The 17,260-nt window shown below is 49.0% G+C and overlaps 1 protein-coding gene across 7 annotated transcripts in view; it reads right to left on the bottom strand.

Moving 5' to 3' along the window:
* spidr (scaffold protein involved in DNA repair) overlaps positions 1-17,260 on the bottom strand; it is a 417,755-nt gene that overhangs the window by 391,624 nt on the left and 8,871 nt on the right. For 5 of the 7 annotated variants that reach the window (XM_038809295.1, XM_038809300.1, XM_038809296.1 and 2 more), the window contains 2 exons: positions 13,761-13,928; positions 7,166-7,238 (listed from right to left, as the gene is read on the bottom strand). In XM_038809295.1, coding sequence (XP_038665223.1) covers positions 7,166-7,238; positions 13,761-13,928 — 241 coding nt within the window. Of the gene's footprint in view, positions 1-7,165; positions 7,239-13,760; positions 13,929-17,260 lie in introns of those variants that run through there. The other 2 variants (XM_038809302.1, XM_038809301.1) reach the window with 2 other exon arrangements.

Here is a 17,260-nt window from a genome sequence, read left to right as displayed (position 1 = left end):
GGGATCTTATAGAAACATTTAAAATTATGAAGGGAATAGATAGGATAGATGCGGGCAGGTTGTTTCCACTGGCGGGTGAAAGCAGAACTAGGGGACATAGCCTCAAAATAAGGGGAAGTAGATTTAGGACTGAATTTAGGAGGAACTTCTTCACCCAAAGGGTTGTGAATCTATGGAATTCCTTGCCCAGTGAAGCAGTTGAGGCTCCTTCATTACATGTTTTTAAGGTAAAGATAGATAGTTTTTTGAAGAATAAAGGGATTAAGGGTTATGGTGCTCGGGCCGGAAAGTGGAGCTGAGTCCACAAAAGATCAGCCATGATCTCATTGAATGGCGGAGCAGGCTCGAGGGGCCAGATGGCCTACTCCTGCTCCTAGTTCTTATGTTCTTATTTGACTATGTCAGGCTGTTACTTGGCTAATCTGTGGGACATGTAACCAAATTTTGGAAAGGAGGGTTTTGCAGGGTCAACTGGACAAGATGTGCCATTGTTCTTTTTGTTGCCTAGTTCGATGCCAGGTTGTCTGTCCAGTTTTATTTTCTTTTAATTTTTCTGTTGTGGTTTAATACAACTGAGTGGCTTGTCCGGCCATTTCAAAGGGAAATTAATAGTCAATCATATTACTATGGGTCTGGAGTCACATGTGGCCAGACCAGGCAAGGACAACAGATTTTCTTCACCAATAGCCTTTAGAGAACCAGATGGCTTTTTACAACTATCCAATAGTTTCATGGTCACTATTACTAGGACTAGCTTTTAATTCTGCACCTATTAATTAACTGACTTAAATCCCACTAGCTGCAATGGTGGGATTTGAACACAGGTCCCCAGAGTATTCGCTTGCGCCTCTGTTTTACATTGTAAAAACATTTTTTTATTTTTTTTTTAAAAGAGTACCCAATTAATTTTTTTCCAATTAAGGGGCAATTTAGCGTGGCCAATCCACCTAGCTTGCACATTTTTGCGTTGTGGGGGTGTAACCCACGCAAACACGGGGAGAATGTGCAAAATCCACACGGATAGTGACCCAGAGCCGGGATCGAGCCTGGGACCTCAGCGCAGTGAGGCAGCAATGCTAACCACTGTGCCACCGTGTTGCCCCACCTCTGGTTTACTAGTCCAATAACAGTACATTGCCATGTGCAGTCAAATAGAAAGCCCATCCTTGCTGCCTAGTTCACAGAAATAGTTACTGATGAGTATCAGATGGCTGTTTGTATCTGTGATTTTGTATTCTAAAGATAGCCAGCACCTTCAGGAAAAAAATGAGAGAAAGGTGGGAACAGCAAGCACTTAATATGAGGTAAACTCAGACTTCCGGTTGCGGCTATGCGGAGCTAAGCCGCACGTTCGGCAGCTCCCGCTATTTAGGGACTTTTGGGCCGTTTCGAGGGCCCCAAACGGCGCTGTTTCTACGCATCCCGGTGGGGGAAGGTGCCTGGAAGAACTTGCCCCACACTATATGGTGCTCACCCGGAGTGGGAAGAAGAAAAAGGCTGCAGTAACTCCCCCCAAAAAACGGGGGAAGAAAAACAAAATGGCGGCCGGCACTCCCGCTATTTACGGATTTGTGGCCGTTTTGAGGGCCCCAAACGGCGCTGTTTCTACGCATCCCGGTGGGGGAAGGTGCCTGGAAGAACTTGCCCCACATTATATGGTGAAAAAGGCTGCAGTAACTCCCCCAAAAAAACGGGGGAAGAAAAACAAAATGGCGGCCGGCGCAACACCCGAGGACTGGTGGAAGTGGGCGCAGGAGCAACAGGCCTTGCGCCTACGTTGTCTTGCTGAGCTGAAGGCTGAGCTGCTGGACTCCATGAATGCAACTACGACCAAGCTGCTTGGGACCCAGGCGGCACAGGAGGAGTCTATCCGGGAGTTGCAGCAGCAGGCCGTTGAAAGAGAGGAGGAGGCCGTGGTCCTCGTTGGGAAAGTGGAGTTGCACGAGGCACTTCATAAAAAGTTACAGGACCGCTTGGAGGAGCTGGACGTTCGCACGAGGCGAAAGAATCTGAGGATCCTGGGCCTGGCGGAGGGGTTGGAGGGGTCGGATCTCCCGGCGTATGTGACCACGATGTTGAGCTCGTTGATGGGAGCGGGGTCCTTCCATTTGCCCCTGGAGCTCGAGGGAGCGCACAGAGTGATGGCCAGGAGGCCCAAGGCAGGTGAGCCCCCGAGGGCGGTGCTGGTGCGGTTCCACCGATTCAGTGACCAGGAGTGTGTGCTGCGCTGGGCCAAGAAAGAGAGGAGCAGCAAATGGGAGAATTCAGTAGTGAGGATCTACCAGGACTGGAGTGCGGAGGTGGCTAAGCGGCGGGCCGGGTTCAACCGGACGAAGACGGTGCTTCATGCTAAGCAGGTCAGGTTTGGAATGCTGCAGCCTGCGCGCCTGTGGGTGACATACAAAGACCGGCACCATTACTTCGAGTCCCCGGAGGAGGCGTGGGCCTTTGCACAGGCGGAGAAGCTGGACTCGAACTAGGGCCTGGGGACATACTTTGGCCGGCGTTGTTTCCGCTGTGGCTGTTTTGTTCCAACTGTTTCAACTTTTTCAACTTCGACATGTGTGTTATGTATGCTGGTTTTCTGTTTGCTCTGGTTACGGATGGGTTTGTTTGTTGGGCATGGTTGTGGGTTAGGTGGGGAGTGTTGGGGGTTTGTGTTCTATATGTTCTCTTCTGTACGGGGCTGGGGATTGAGGGGAAACTGGATTTTGGGGAACTGCGTCAGAAGGGTGGGGTGTGGCAGTGTGAAAGCGCGAGCTTTCCTCTGGTTTCCCGCGCTGCGGGACGGGGGGGTGGAGCTTGCGGTGGGGGCGGGGCCTCTACGGGTCTTTTTTCCCGCGCTGCAGCAATGCCAAGGAGGTGTGGCAAGAGGGGGATGACCCCATGCCGGGAGGGGATAGGTTTTGGCGGGAGCTGCCGGGGTCAGCAGAAGTCAGCTGACTCACGGAAGTACCATGGAGGGTGCGTCGCGGCTAGGAGGGGTCCTAGCCTGGGAGGGGGAGGGGGGTGGGGGGGGGATACCGGGTTGCTGCTGGAACGACGAGGAAGGAGCCAATGGGGGCCGGGGGGGGAAGAGGAGAGGCGCTATCACCATGGGGAACGGGTCGAGCGGGGTGTGCTGGCCTGGGGAGAACATCTGCCAAGCTATGGCTAGTCGGCGGGGGAGGGGGGTGGGTTGCCCTCTGATCCGGCTGATTACCTGGAACGTGAGGGGGCTGAACGGGCCGGTTAAGAGAACCAGGGTGTTCTCCCATCTAAGGGGGTTGAAGGCGGACGTCGCTATGCTCCAGGAGATCCACCTGAAGGTGGCGGACCAGGTCCGTCTGAGGAAGGGGTGGGTGGGGCAGGTTTATCATTCAGGATTGGACGCGAAGAACCGGGGGGTGGCGATTCTAGTGGGGAAGAGGGTGGCGTTTGAGGCGGCTGAGGTGGTGTCGGACAAGGAGGGCAGGTATATCATGGTGAGGGGTAGGCTGCAGGGAGAGAAGGTGGTGCTGGTGAAAGTATATGCCCCGAATTGGGATAATGCTGGCTTCATGAGGCGATTGTTGGGCCGCATCCCGGACCTGGAGGCAGGGGGCCTGATCATGGGGGGAGATTTTAACACAGAGCTGGATCCCACACTGGACCGGTCCAGTTCAAGGACGGGTAGGAGACCAGCGGCGGCCAAAGTGCTGAGGGGATACATGGACCAGATGGGAGGGGTGGATCCCTGGAGGTTTGGGAGACCAAGAGCGCGGGAGTATTCCTTTTTCTCTCACGCCCATAGGGTTTATTCCCGGATAGACTTTTTTGTCCTGAGTAGGGGATTGATCCCGAGGGTGCAGGATGCCGAGTATTCGGCCATAGCGATTTCGGACCATGCCCCGCACTGGGTTGATCTGGAGATGGGGGAGGCACGGGACCAGCGCCTGCTCTGGCGCCTGGATGTGGGGATGCTGGCGGAGGAGGAGGTGTGTATGAGGGTTCGGAAAAGCATTGAGGGGTATCTGGATACCAATAATACGGGGGAGGTCCAGGTGGGGATGGTCTGGGAGGCTCTGAAAGCAGTGATCCAGGGGGAGCTGATCTCCATCCGGGCCCACAGGGAAAGGAGGGAGAGGAAGGAGAGGGAGAGACTGGTGGGAGAGCTTCTGGAGGTCGACAGGAGATATGCGGAGGCACCGGAGGAAGGGTTGCTGGGAGAATGGCGCAGGTTGCAGGCCAAGTTTGACTTGTTGACCACCAGAAAGGCGGAGACACAGTGGAGGGGGGCGCAGGGCGCGGTATATGAGTATGGAGAGAAGGCGAGCAGGATGTTGGCGCATCAGCTCCGTAGGCGAGATGCGGCTAGGGAAATTGTGGGAGTGAAGGATGGGGGTGTAAATGTAGTGCAGAAGGGGACAGAAGTAAACGGGGTCTTTAGGGACTTTTATGAGGGATTATACCGGTCGGAACCTCCGAGGGGGAGAGAGGGGATGGAGAGCTTCATGAACAGGCTATGTTTCCCAAGGGTTCAAGAGAGGCTGGTAGAGGGGCTGGGGGCGCCGATAGAGTTGGAGGAGCTAGTCAGGGGGATCGGGCAAATGCAGTCAGGTAAGGCCCCAGGACCGGACGGGTTCCCGGCAGAATTTTACAAAAAATATGCGGACCTGGTGGGTCCCCTGCTGGTGCGAACTTTCAATGAGGTGTGGGAGGGAGGGGCCTTGCCCCCGACGATGTCGCGGGCACTGATCTCTTTGATCCTAAAACGGGATAAGGACCCCTTGCAGTGCGGATCATATAGGCCGATCTCGCTCCTTAACGTAGACGCTAAGTTGCTGGCGAAGATCCTGGCTACCAGGATAGAGGATTGTGTGCCAGAGGTAATTCATGAAGATCAGACAGGATTTGTCAAGGGGCGGCAGCTCAATACGAATGTGCGGAGACTGCTCAATGTTATCATGATGCCGGCAGTGGAGGGGGAGGCGGAGATAGTGGTGGCACTGGACGCAGAGAAAGCGTTTGATAGAGTTGAGTGGGGGGGTACCTGTGGGAGGTGCTGGAGAGGTTTGGATTTGGGGAGGGATTCATCAAATGGGTGAGGCTGCTTTACGCGGCGCCGATGGCGAGTGTAGTCACAAATGGAAGGAGATCGGAGTATTTTAGGCTTTATCGTGGGACCAGGCAGGGGTGTCCCCTGTCCCCCCTGCTCTTTGCACTGGCGATTGAACCGCTGGCCATGGCGTTGAGGGAGTCAGGGAAGTGGAGGGGTCTGGTGCGGGGTGGGGAGGAGCACCGGGTATCGCTGTATGCGGACGACCTGCTGTTATATGTGGCGGACCCAGAGGGGGGAATGCCGGGGGTGATGGAGCTGTTAGCGGAATTTGGGGGCTTCTCGGCTATAAGCTAAACTTAGGAAAGAGCGAGGTATTTGTCGTGCACCCGGGAGATCAGGAGGAGGGAATTGGGAGGCTCCCCTTCAGGAGGGAAGTGAAGAGTTTCAGGTACCTGGGGGTGCAGGTGGCCAGGAGTTAGGGGGCTCTTCATAAGCTTAACTTCACCAGACTAGTGGAACAGATGGAGGAGGAATTTAAAAGGTGGGACATGGTGCCGCTATCGCTGACAGGCAGAGTGGAATCCGTCAAAATGACGGTTCTCCCGAGGTTCTTGTTCCTCTTCCAGTGCTTGCCCATCTTTATCCCTAGGGCCTTTTTTAAAAGGGTGACCAGCAGTATCATGGGATTTGTTTGGGCGCATGGCACCCCGAGGGTGAAGAGGGTCTTCTTGGAGCGGAGTAGAGATGGGGGGGGGCTGGCGTTGCCCAACCTCTCGGGGTACTACTGGGCGGCCAACGTGTCGATGGTGCGTAAGTGGGTGATGAAGGGGGAGGGGGCAGCATGGAAACGGATGGAGAGAGCGTCCTGTGGGGATACAAGCCTGGGGGCCCTGGTAACGGCGCCGTGGCCGCTCCCTCCCACGAGGTATACCACGAGCCCGGTGGTGGCGGCTACCCTCAGATTTGGGGGCAGTGGAGGCGACATAGGGGAGAAGTGGGGGGCTCGATGGAAGCTCCGTTAAGGGGGAACCATAGGTTCGTCCCGGGGAACATGGATGGGGGATTTCGGGGATGGTATAGAGCGGGCATTAGACAACTGAGGGACCTGTTTATCGAAGGAAGGTTTGCGAGCCTGGGGGAGTTGGAGGAGAAATTTGGGCTCCCGCCGGGAAACATGTTTAGATATCTGCAGGTAAAGGCATTTGCTAGACGGCAGGTGGAGGGATTCCCTGCGCTCCCCGCGAGGAGGGTGAGTGACAGGGTGCTCTCGGGGGTCTGGGTCGGGGAGGGGAAGATATCCGATATCTACAAGGTTATGCAGGAGGTGGAAGAGGCGTCAGTAGAGGAGCTGAGAACGAAGTGGGAGGGGGAACTGGGGGAACAGATCGAAGACGGGACATGGGCTGATGCCCTGGAGAGGGTAAATTCTTCCTCCTCGTGTGCGCGGCTTAGCCTCATCCAATTCAAGGTGCTGCATAGGGCCCATATGACTGGGACGAGGATGAGTAGGTTCTTTGGGGGTGAAGATGGGTGTGTCAGGTGCTCGGGGAGTCCAGCGAACCATGCCCATATGTTCTGGGCATGCCCGGCATTGGAGGAGTTCTGGAAGGGGGTGGCGAGGACGGTGTCGAGGGTGGTGGGATCCAGGGGCAAGCCAGGATGGGGACTCGCGATCTTTGGGGTTGGGGTAGAGCCGGGAGTGCAGGAGGCGAAAGAGGCCGGTGTGCTGGCCTTTGCGTCCCTAGTAGCCCGGCGAAGGATTTTGCTACAGTGGAAGGACGCGAGGCCCCCAAGCGTGGAGACCTGGATCAATGACATGGCGGGCTTCATTAAGCTTGAGAAGGTTAAATTCGCCCTGAGGGGATCGGTGCAAGGGTTCTTTAAACGGTGGCAACCTTTCCTCGACTTTCTGGCTCAACGATAGGGTACTGGGACAGTAGCAGCAGCAACCCGGGGGGGGGGGGGGGGGGGGGGGGGGGGGAGTGTGATACATGTGATGTTACGGTATGGGGGGAATTGTGGGTGTTATGGGGCTGTTAGTTACATATTACTGCTTGTTGCTATACTTGTTGTTATATTTTTATATTTTCTGTAAAAAATTCCAATAAAAATTATTTAAAAAAAAAAAAATATGAGATAAACTACCTTCAACAGAATGAAGTCCAGGTGCAAGGCTGCAGACCACTTTTTGTTCTTCTCCCATAGACCTGCTGCTACCCTGTTAAAATAAAATATTGATGAGTAACATGAAGCATTCGAAAAACATTCAGCAACATGGGCATGTAGAACAAAAAGGATGCTGGTCACGGTCAGTCGGGGCAAAGTAGAGGGCAAAGTTGGAGGACGAAGCAAGCGAGGCCGCGGTTTTTTTTTCCCGGTCGGCTGACACTGACGATCAGATATTGTCTGAAGAGGCGCCGTGTGTTTCTGGTATTACTTTGCCGGTTCTAAAAATCAGTTGGAATATGGTGGTGTCCGGTCTGAGAGCGAATTATCACCGAGTGATGGACAAGATCGGGTTGGTGCTTCCTCCCAAGATGAGGCCGTTTTACGATCACCCAGCAGGTCCTCGCACAGTGTTTTTCTGGTCGCCAATTATGAAATGGGGTTTAGTCATTGCAGGATTAGCCGACTTGGCTAGGCCTCCAAACAAACTTAGTGAATTTCAGTCAGGAGTGCTTTGTGCTACAGGCTTGATTTGGTCCAGATACTCCCTTATGATTATTCCAAAGAACTGGAATTTGTTTGCTGTAAACTTCTTTTTGGGCTGTGCAGGTTGTACGCAGCTGGTTTGAATTGCAAAATACAACTACGATCTAATGTCCGAAGGTGAACATCCTTAATAAACTCAAACAGCAACCTACAAGAATCCCAGATATGATCTTGTCTCTATTTTTAAAATGTGCCTTGTAAATGATTCAAAGTGATTGATAACATCATAATCGGCCTCAATGGTTTTGTAGTGGAGATTCTGTTACATATAATGTCTGTAAATATGTTCTTCATCTCCCAATAAATTTTACAGTGCTAAAAAAAACAACAAAAAGGATGCTATTTTTCAATATTAAATTACAGATCTAATTATTTTTCAAAAGGATTCCACTAATATCCAAAAAATATATATTCAAAACATATTTAAACCTATAGATTCAAAGTTAAAAGATTGTGCTGCTTTAACCAACAGCAATTTCTTAACCAGAATGATCTTCAAATATTTTTTAAAATACTGATCAACAATCTAAAAACCCTGCTGATTTTGCAGTTGCATCTACACAGAACAATTGGTATACTGTTGAAAAAATCTAACTACTGCCAGTAGGACTGTAGCTTCCAAACATTTTGGTTGAAGAAACCCTTTTCAAATGTACTTGTGATCATGGACCCTGCCTATCTCAATGATAACAATGTATAATACTTGCATTACAAAAGCGTTGGTGAAAATAGTTTGTTTTCTTAAAACCATTACTAAAACATTTGTTACATAAACAGTGGCGGATTGAGGACAATTTAACTGATGAAGACAAAGATGAGACTGGCCAGCCTAATCACAGATAAACATAACATTCTAGTGAATGCAATCTGGACTGCATTTAATGTGGCTAAATGTTAATCAAATACATATCCAATCAGTTTACAGATCACATTCAATACAAACTGCTACTGGCCAAATCACGATTAACAGCAGTCACATCATATTTAGATATTCAAAATGCTCAAAGGTTACTTTTTTTTAAAAAAAAGAACCTCCCCCATAAATAGATGCGCTTCCTTGTCTTGAATTCTGTTAGATTGTTCATAAATCTGACATTCTCAGGAATATTTTACAGGCTTGTGGATATGTAGCCCAGTTTCTTAATGTTATTCAATCATGCAACATTACTGCAACATGGTGGAAGATTGCTATCAGTCCAACTGATAGCATTTCTACAATTATAAGAATCAAACCAACATTAAATGTTGCTCAATGCAAAGGTCCAAATCGAGTGTGCGAGAGCATCATAGCAATAGTTGACCTTATCTCATGCTGAAAGTAAATGCAAGACTCACCACTGAAAACCAAAGGCCCCCAAAGTAGACATCACCACAAACAAGGATATTTGGCAGCTTCAGAAGCAAACACCTTTCCAGATCTTCTGCAAGACAAACACTAACTGCACCTTTAGTTTATACCCAAGTGGGCAGCTTGCCATTTGTTCTTTTTTAAATTAATTTTTACAGGAAGTGGGCTTTGCTGGTTAAGCCAGCATTTATTGCTCATCCCTAATTGCCCTTGAGAATATGGTGGTCAGCTGCTGCCTTGAACTGCTACGCTACATGTGTGTAGGTTCACCTATTATGCGATTATGGAGGCAGTTTCACGATTATGACCCAGCAACAGTGAAGGAACAGTGATATATTTCCAAGTCAGGATGGTGAGTGACTTGGAGGGGAACTTCCAGATGGTGGTGTTCCCATGTATTTGCTGTCCTTGTTCTTCTAGATGGTAGTGGTCATGGGCTTGGAAGGTTCTGCCTAAGGAGCCTTGGGGAGGCCCTGCATCTTGTAGATGGTGCACACTGTGCGTTGGTGGTGGAGGGAGTGAATGTTTATGGGTGGTATGCCATTCAAGCGAGCTGCTTTGTCCTGGATGGTGTTGAGCCTCTTCAGTGTTGTTGGAGCTGCACTCATCCAGGCAAGTGGGGAGTACTCCATCACATTCTTGGTTGTGCCTTATAGATGGTGGACAGGCTTTGGGGAGTCAGGAGGCAGGTTACTCGCTGCAGGATTCCGAGCCTCTGACCCTCATTAGCAGCCACAGTATTTATATAACTGTCTAGTTCAGTTTCTGGTCAATGGCAACCCCGAATCCATTGATTGGCAGCACGGTGGACAGTGGTTAGCACTGCTGCCTCACAACTCCAAGGAGCCCGGTTTAATTCGGGCCTTGGGTGACTGTCTGTGTGGACTTTCTCCTTGTGTCTGTGTGAGTTTCCTCTGGGTGGTCCAGTTTCCTCCCACAGTCCAAAAATGTGAAGATGAGGTGGATTGGCCATGCTAAATTGCCATTTAGTGTCCAAAAGGTCAGGTGGAGTTAATGGGATGGGGTGTAGGCGTGGGCTCAAGTGGGGTGCTCTTTCCAAGGGCCGATGCAGACTCGATGGACCGAATGGCTTTCTTTTGCACTGTAAATTCTATGATTCTATGAGAGTAGGGAAATTCAGTGATGGTAATGCCATTGAATGTCATGGGGTGATGTTTTAATTCTCTTATTGGAGATGGTCATTGCTTGGCACCTGGTGACATAAAGGTTACTTGTCACTTGTCAGCCCAGCCTGGATATTATCCAAGTAGTGCTGCATTTGCACATGGACTGCTTCAGCGTCTGAGGAGTCAAGAATTTGCTGAACATTGCGCATTCATCAGCGATCATCCCCACATCTGACTTGATGCTGTAAGAAAAGTAATTCATGAAGCAGCTGAAGATGGTTGGGCCTAGGACACTACCCTGCGAAATTCCTGCAGTGATGTCATGGAGCTGTGATAACTGATCTCCAACAACAATCATCTTCCTTTCTGCTAGGTATGACTCCAACCAGAGGAGAGTTTCCACTCTGATTCCCGTTGACTCCAGTTTTTCTGGGGCTCGTTGATGCCATACTCAGTCAAATGTTGCCTTGATGTCAAGGGCAGTCATTCTCACCTCACTTCCGGAGTTCAGCTCTTTTGTCCATGTTTGAACCAAGGCTGTAATGAAGTCGGGAGTTGAGTCACCCTGGCGGAACCCAAACTGAGCGTCAGTGAGCAGGTTATTGTTGAGTAAGTGCTGCTTGATAGAGCACTGTTTATGACCCCTTCCATCACTTTACTGATGATTTGAGAGTAGACTGATAGGGCGGTAATTGGCCGTGTTGGATTTGTCCTGTTTCTTCTGTACAGGACACACCTGGGCAATTTTCCACATTGCCATGAGCACAGTATTCTGATTGATGCTTCCTGTCCCAAGTTCAAGTGTGCCCTTCCATGCAAACACTGACTCTCCCATCCAATATTTCGTGATGAGAGAAAGGAAACTATATTTGAGACCTTAGTTATTAATGTCAATATTAAAGCCAGAGGATTTCAAAGTGAAAGATGCCTTGAAACGCAAGTTCATGCCACATTTTGCCACGCCAAAAAAGAGTCCTGTTTTGGGCATATTCAGCGGGGTGTTTCTCAGCGCCTGCAGCACCGTGAATGACCCCACTATCAAAAGGGATTCTTTTTTTTTTGGCCTTAATCAGGATCACCCTGCCGAAAATGCACTGACGTAATTTCCCGCACTGAGGAACTGAAGAGATTGGGGCGCCATTTTAAAATGTCACCCCGATCTCTCAACCCCCCCCTTTGAGTTTTACTGTAGCCTCCGGCACCTGGGAGACCCCTCAGGTGGTATTACGTCTGTTCCACGTTTATGTGGACCAGTTCTAGACGGCGTTATGGTGAGGTCTCCCAGTCAACGGCATTCATTCCCGGGCCTCGGAAGCAGACTTATTTGGTCCAACTGCTCACTTAAATATGTAAATCTGGATCTCGCCCAGCAAGGACTCGATCCAGATCATGACGTCTCTCAAGATCTTATTAGATCTCGAAGGCGTTCAGCATTGCAAATCTCGCAAGAGGACTCGTTGCATCACCAAATCAAGTTGTCTCCCATGTACATTAATTTAGAGGAAGTTCAGATGATTCACTGTCTAGGGCCCTGGCCAGTAATGTGGGAAAAGATGAAGTATCTCTTCAGCTTGCAAACAGCCTGGGGGAAGGGAAACAGTTAATGGAAATGTTAGATGAGCAACAGTTGCCTCAGAAGCCAAAAAGAGGGACATGTGTTTGATAATGCGATCATGAAATAGCAGGTGATAATCTGTCAGATGCAGAGGCTGATCGGAAAGTAGGTGAGGTCAAGGGGGAATCTTAATATTATTGTGGTAGGTGGTGGAAAGAGAAGAGATGAAACAGTACAATTGGAATTGGAGAAAGCAAGCAAATGGGGATGAGAAACGTATCAGCCATGATTGAATGGCGGAGCAGACTCGATGGGCCGAATGGCCTAATTCTGCTCCTTTGTCAAGATCTTATGGAATGGGCCTAGTCAAGGATCCTGTCTATCAAAATAGAGGGAAAATCCAGGCTGAGAAAAAAGCAGAATGTTTTGCAAGCGCTGGGATGAAAGGTTGCATTTTTACTGCAAAAGGGACAATGAAAAACTTGGATAAAGAAAAGGGGCCTGAACAGAATGCAGGAACTAATAATATGATCTACGTAGTTGTGCGGGACAATGAGGCAAAGAAGTTCAGGGAGGGAAGGAAAGACTGAGAATTATAAAGATCAATGGACATCTGAAGTATAATTAATGAAATTCCCTCAGTCAGGGCTGAACACCTATGCAATGGAAAATAAGTGATCAGGGAAGAGCCCAGTACAGGGCAAGAAGAGTGATCAGTATTTCCTGTCCAAGAGACGAGCATAACTAAGTCCTTTAATCTGGAGGAAGTGAGCAGAGTCCAGGAAAAGTCATTCAATGTGAGATTATTTATTTCATTCGTCAATGCAATTAAAAAATAATCTCTTATTTTTATGATCTAAGGTTACCAATATGTAAGATAAAAGACAAATAAGCAAAGGGTCTAAATTCCCCACCAGCAGAAGAAAAACAAATCTCTCAACAGCTCTCCAAATGAACAATACACCTAATTCCATTCCTTTACCTTCTACTCACAATCCGGCACATTCTTCCTTTTCAGATAACCCAATTCCCATTTGATTGCCGCTATTGAACAAACCTCCACCACACTCTTCGGCAGTGCATTCCAGATCTTAATCACCCACTCCATAAAAATGTTTCTCTTCTAGACTCCATTGCTTCTTGATTGCCAACTACATTGAATCTGTGCCCTCTCTTCTCAAAGGCAAACAGCGTCAAATTCTCCAATCTATCCATGTAACTGAAGTTTCTCATCACCAAAACTACTCTTATGCATCTTTTTTTGGATCCTCCCTAATACTTTCACATCTTTCCGAAAGTGTGCAGTCCAGTTCAGGCCAAACCAGTGTTTTATACAAGTTTAGCATAACCTTTTTGCTCTTGTGTTCTATACCCCTAATAATAAAGCCTAGGTGACTGTACACTTTAAGAACTGTGCTCTCAACCTGTTCTGCCATATTCAATGACTTCTGCACATATACATCCAGGCACCCCTGCTCCTCCATCCTCTTTAGAAGGGTATCCCTTCATTTGATATTGCCTATCCACATTCTTACTACCAAAATGAATCACTTCATACTTTTCTGCATTGAATCTCATCTGCTACTCAACAATTTGCCCATGTCCTTTGAAACTCTACACTATTCCACTCTCAGTTCGCAATGCTTCCAAATTTTGTATCATCTTCAAATTGTGAAATTGTGCCCTGTACATCAAGGTCTGGGTCATTAAAATATATCAAGTAAAGCAATAGTTCCAACACTGACACCTGGGAAGTCCATTACAAACCTTCCTCCAGACTGAAAAACATCCATTCACCACTACTGTTTCATGTCATTCATTCAATTTCATAACCATGTTTCTAGCATCACTTTTATTTCATGATATCCACACATGCCCTCTCACCCCATTATTTCATTTTCACTAACTTCCTATTCATCCACCACATGCTACATAAACATACAATTCAGTTTTTACAGGCGATCCATTCTATGTTGCTAATATATTACGTTATCTTACCTCTATTGGTGAAACTTCTTGGAAACCTTCTCCACATTGATTCCATGATTTTGCAATTGAAGGTGTACATTTCTTCACAAGACTACTTGTTCTCTTGCAGGTAATCTCCTCGTCCTGCGCATCATGTAAAAACAAGAATCTCTGCACCATTCCAGTAATCCTTTTCCGCTGAAAAGCACACAAATATATTAGGTTAACAATGCAAACTGATAAGAAATGCTATATTTGTATCACCTTGGTTTTTTTTAATTCTTCTTTTTCACATTTTCTCCCAAATTTACACCCAACAATAAACAATAATCAGTAACAAATGCAATGTCAATCCCCCATATCAATAACAACCCCATCCTCCCACCAAACCCCCAAACATTAGCCCGCATGTTGACATTTAGCACAGGGCTAAATTGCTGGCTTTGAAAGCAGACCAAGGAAAGCCTGCGGCACGGTTCAATTCCTGTACCAGCCTCCCTGAATAGGCGCCGGAATGTGGCGACTAGGGGCTTTTCGCAGTAACTTCATTTGAAGCCTACTTGTGACAATAAGCGATTTTCACTTCATTTCATTTCAAATGACAAAAAGGAATCCGGAATCACCCATAGTCACCATTAACACATAGTTCTTCTCCCCCCAACCCTCCAAGCCACAAAACCCACTAATGTTTGATGTGACCCAATTCTCGAAAGTGCACAATGAATAACGCCCATGAACTGTAGAACCCCCTCCATCCTTCCCCCCAGTTAAAATTTACCCTATTCAAGCGTCAAGAATTCCAGCAGACCCCCCCCCCCCCCCCCCCCCCCCCCCCCCCCCCCCCCCCCCCCCCCCCCCCCGGCCAGGGTGGAGAGGTTGATCTCCACCTAACAGTTTGACCTTGGGCAATCAACATGGCGAAGGCTACAACATCTGCCTCCGCACCCGCTTCAAATCCCGGTTGGTCCAACACCCCGAATATGTGTCCAGTTTCGCATGCACCACTTTAGAGATTACCCTAAACACCTCCTTCCAGTAATCCTCCAGCTTTGGACAGGACCAAAACATATGAACCTGGTTTGCGGGGCAGCCCCCGCAACGTTCACAAACATCTCCTACCCCCTCAAAGAGCCGGCTCATCCTCGCCCTTGTAAGGTGCGCTCTATACACCATCTTCAGCTGTATCAGCCCCAACCTTGCACACAAGGTGGATGTGTTCACCCTCCGGAGCACCTCACACCAGAACCCCTCCCCCAACTCTTCCTCCCACTTTGCCTTGATCTCTTCCAGCAGCGCCTTATCCTCTTCCAAAACAGCCCTGTAAACCGCCAATACTACCCCCTTCTCCAGTCCCCATGTCATCAGCACCACCTCCAGCAATGTGGAAGCCGGCTCTACTGGGAAGCTCTGTATCTCCTTCCTGGCAAAGTCTCAAACCTGCATGTATCTAAATATTTCCCCCTGCTCTAGCCCATACTTTGCCCCCAGCTCCTTCAATCCCACAAAATGACCCCAAGAAACAAATCTGTTAGTGTCCTAATTCCTTTCTCCTCCCATCTCTGAAAATTTCCATCCCACTTCCCTGGCTCAAATCTAAGGTTCCCCCGAATCGGCATTTCCCTTGATCCTACCCCCAACCCGAAGTGCAGTCGAAACTGCCTCCAAATTCTCAACGAAACTATTGCTACCGTACTCCCTGAGTATCTCCCCGTTGCCGTCGGGAGCGGCGCTGTCGCTAGCGCCTTCAATCCCGACCCCATACCCAAACTCTCCTCCATTCTGACCCATTGGGAGTTAACCCCTCTGACCCAGGTCCATACCTTCTCCACATTCGCCGCCCAGTATTAATACATCAGGTTCGGAAGACCCAAGCCTGCCTTCCTCTCTGCAGGATCACCTTTTTAATTCTGGCTACCTTCCCTCCCCATTAGAACGAGGTATCCCCTCAATTTCTCTAAAAAATGCCTTCAGCAGGAAAATCGTCAGGCATTGAGAAATAAACCGGAATCGCAGCAGCATATTCATTTTAACCGCCTGTACCATCCCACCTTGCCAGATCAGCTTTCACCCTCCCCATCAAACTAGAAATGTTGTACCTACCCCCAATCTCGAGCAACCTGCACCCCAGGTATCTAAAGTGAGTCCCTGCCTTACGGAATAGCAACCCCCCCATTCCTGCCCCCACCCCTGGTCGAGACACTTCACAACATTCACTCGTCTAGATTTAATTTGTACCCTGAGAAAGACCAAACACCCAAAGCAGCCCCAGTATTCCCCCTATTGACACACTTGGTTCCAACACGTACAATAACAAGTCATCGGCATATAAGAACACCCTATCCTCTATCCCCCCCTGCACTATCCCTTTCCATACCCCCGATCTTATTAATGCGAAGGCCAATGGCTCAATCGCGAGTGTAAACAGCAGGGGGGGACATAGGACATCCCTGCCTAGTCCCACGGTGGAGAGGAAATGTTATTTGTGCAGACACTGGCCCTCGGCTCCTTATACAGTAGCTTTACCCAGTCCACAAATCTGGGTCCAATTCCAAACTGCTCTCGAACTGTCATCAAGTATCCCCATTCTACGCGGTCAAACGCTTTCTCGGCGTCCAATGCCACAACCACCTTGGTTTCCTTCCCCTCTACATTCACATATCCACATTCAATATCCTCCTAATGTTCGAAAAGAGCTGCCTCCCTCTCACAAACCCCATCTGATCTTCACCTATCACCTTCGGGAGGCACTCCTCTAGCCTACCCCTCCCTGCCAGTAACTTCGCGAATATCTATGCGTCCACGTTTAAAAGTAATATGGGCCTATTCAACACTTATCTTTCTCAAGGAACAGGGAAATTGATGACTGCCTCAAAGTTTATGGCAACACCCCCTTCCCTATCGCCTCCTCAAACATCCCCACCATCAGGGGTATCAGCTTATTTGTCAATTTTTTATAATATTCCGCTGGAAACCCATCCGGCCCTGCCACTTTCCCCAACTGCATCCTCCCAATTGCATCTTTTATCTCCTGCTCCACTATCGCCCCCTCTAAGATAACCCTGCCCCCTTCCCCTAACCTTGGGTACTCCAGCCCATCTAGAAATTCCTGCATCTCCTGGCCTCCCCCAGGTGGCTCTGATCTGTACAACCTCTCATAGAATTCATTAAAGACCTTGTTAATCTGATCTGGAGTTACCACCAACTTCTCTGCCCTGTCCCGCACCTGGACAATTTCCCTTGCCGCAGCCTCCCTACGGAGCTGACCCGCCAACATAAGGCCCGCCTTCTCTCCATGCTCGTAAACTGCCCCCCTTCCTCGCTTCAACTGGTGAATCGCCTCCCTTCATATAATTTACAGTGCAGAAGGAGGCCATTCGGCCCATCAAGTCTGCACCAGCTCTTGGAAAGAGCACCCTACCCAAGCCCATACCTCCACTCTATCCCCATAACCCGTAACCCCACCCAACACTAAGGGAAATTTTGGACACTAAGGTCAATTGAGCATGGCCAATCCACCTAACCTGCACGAC

Source organism: Scyliorhinus canicula, chromosome 10, assembly GCF_902713615.1.
Source record: "Scyliorhinus canicula chromosome 10, sScyCan1.1, whole genome shotgun sequence".
Classification (NCBI taxonomy): domain Eukaryota; kingdom Metazoa; phylum Chordata; class Chondrichthyes; order Carcharhiniformes; family Scyliorhinidae; genus Scyliorhinus; species Scyliorhinus canicula.
This window is presented reverse-complemented; position numbering and strand designations above follow the sequence as displayed.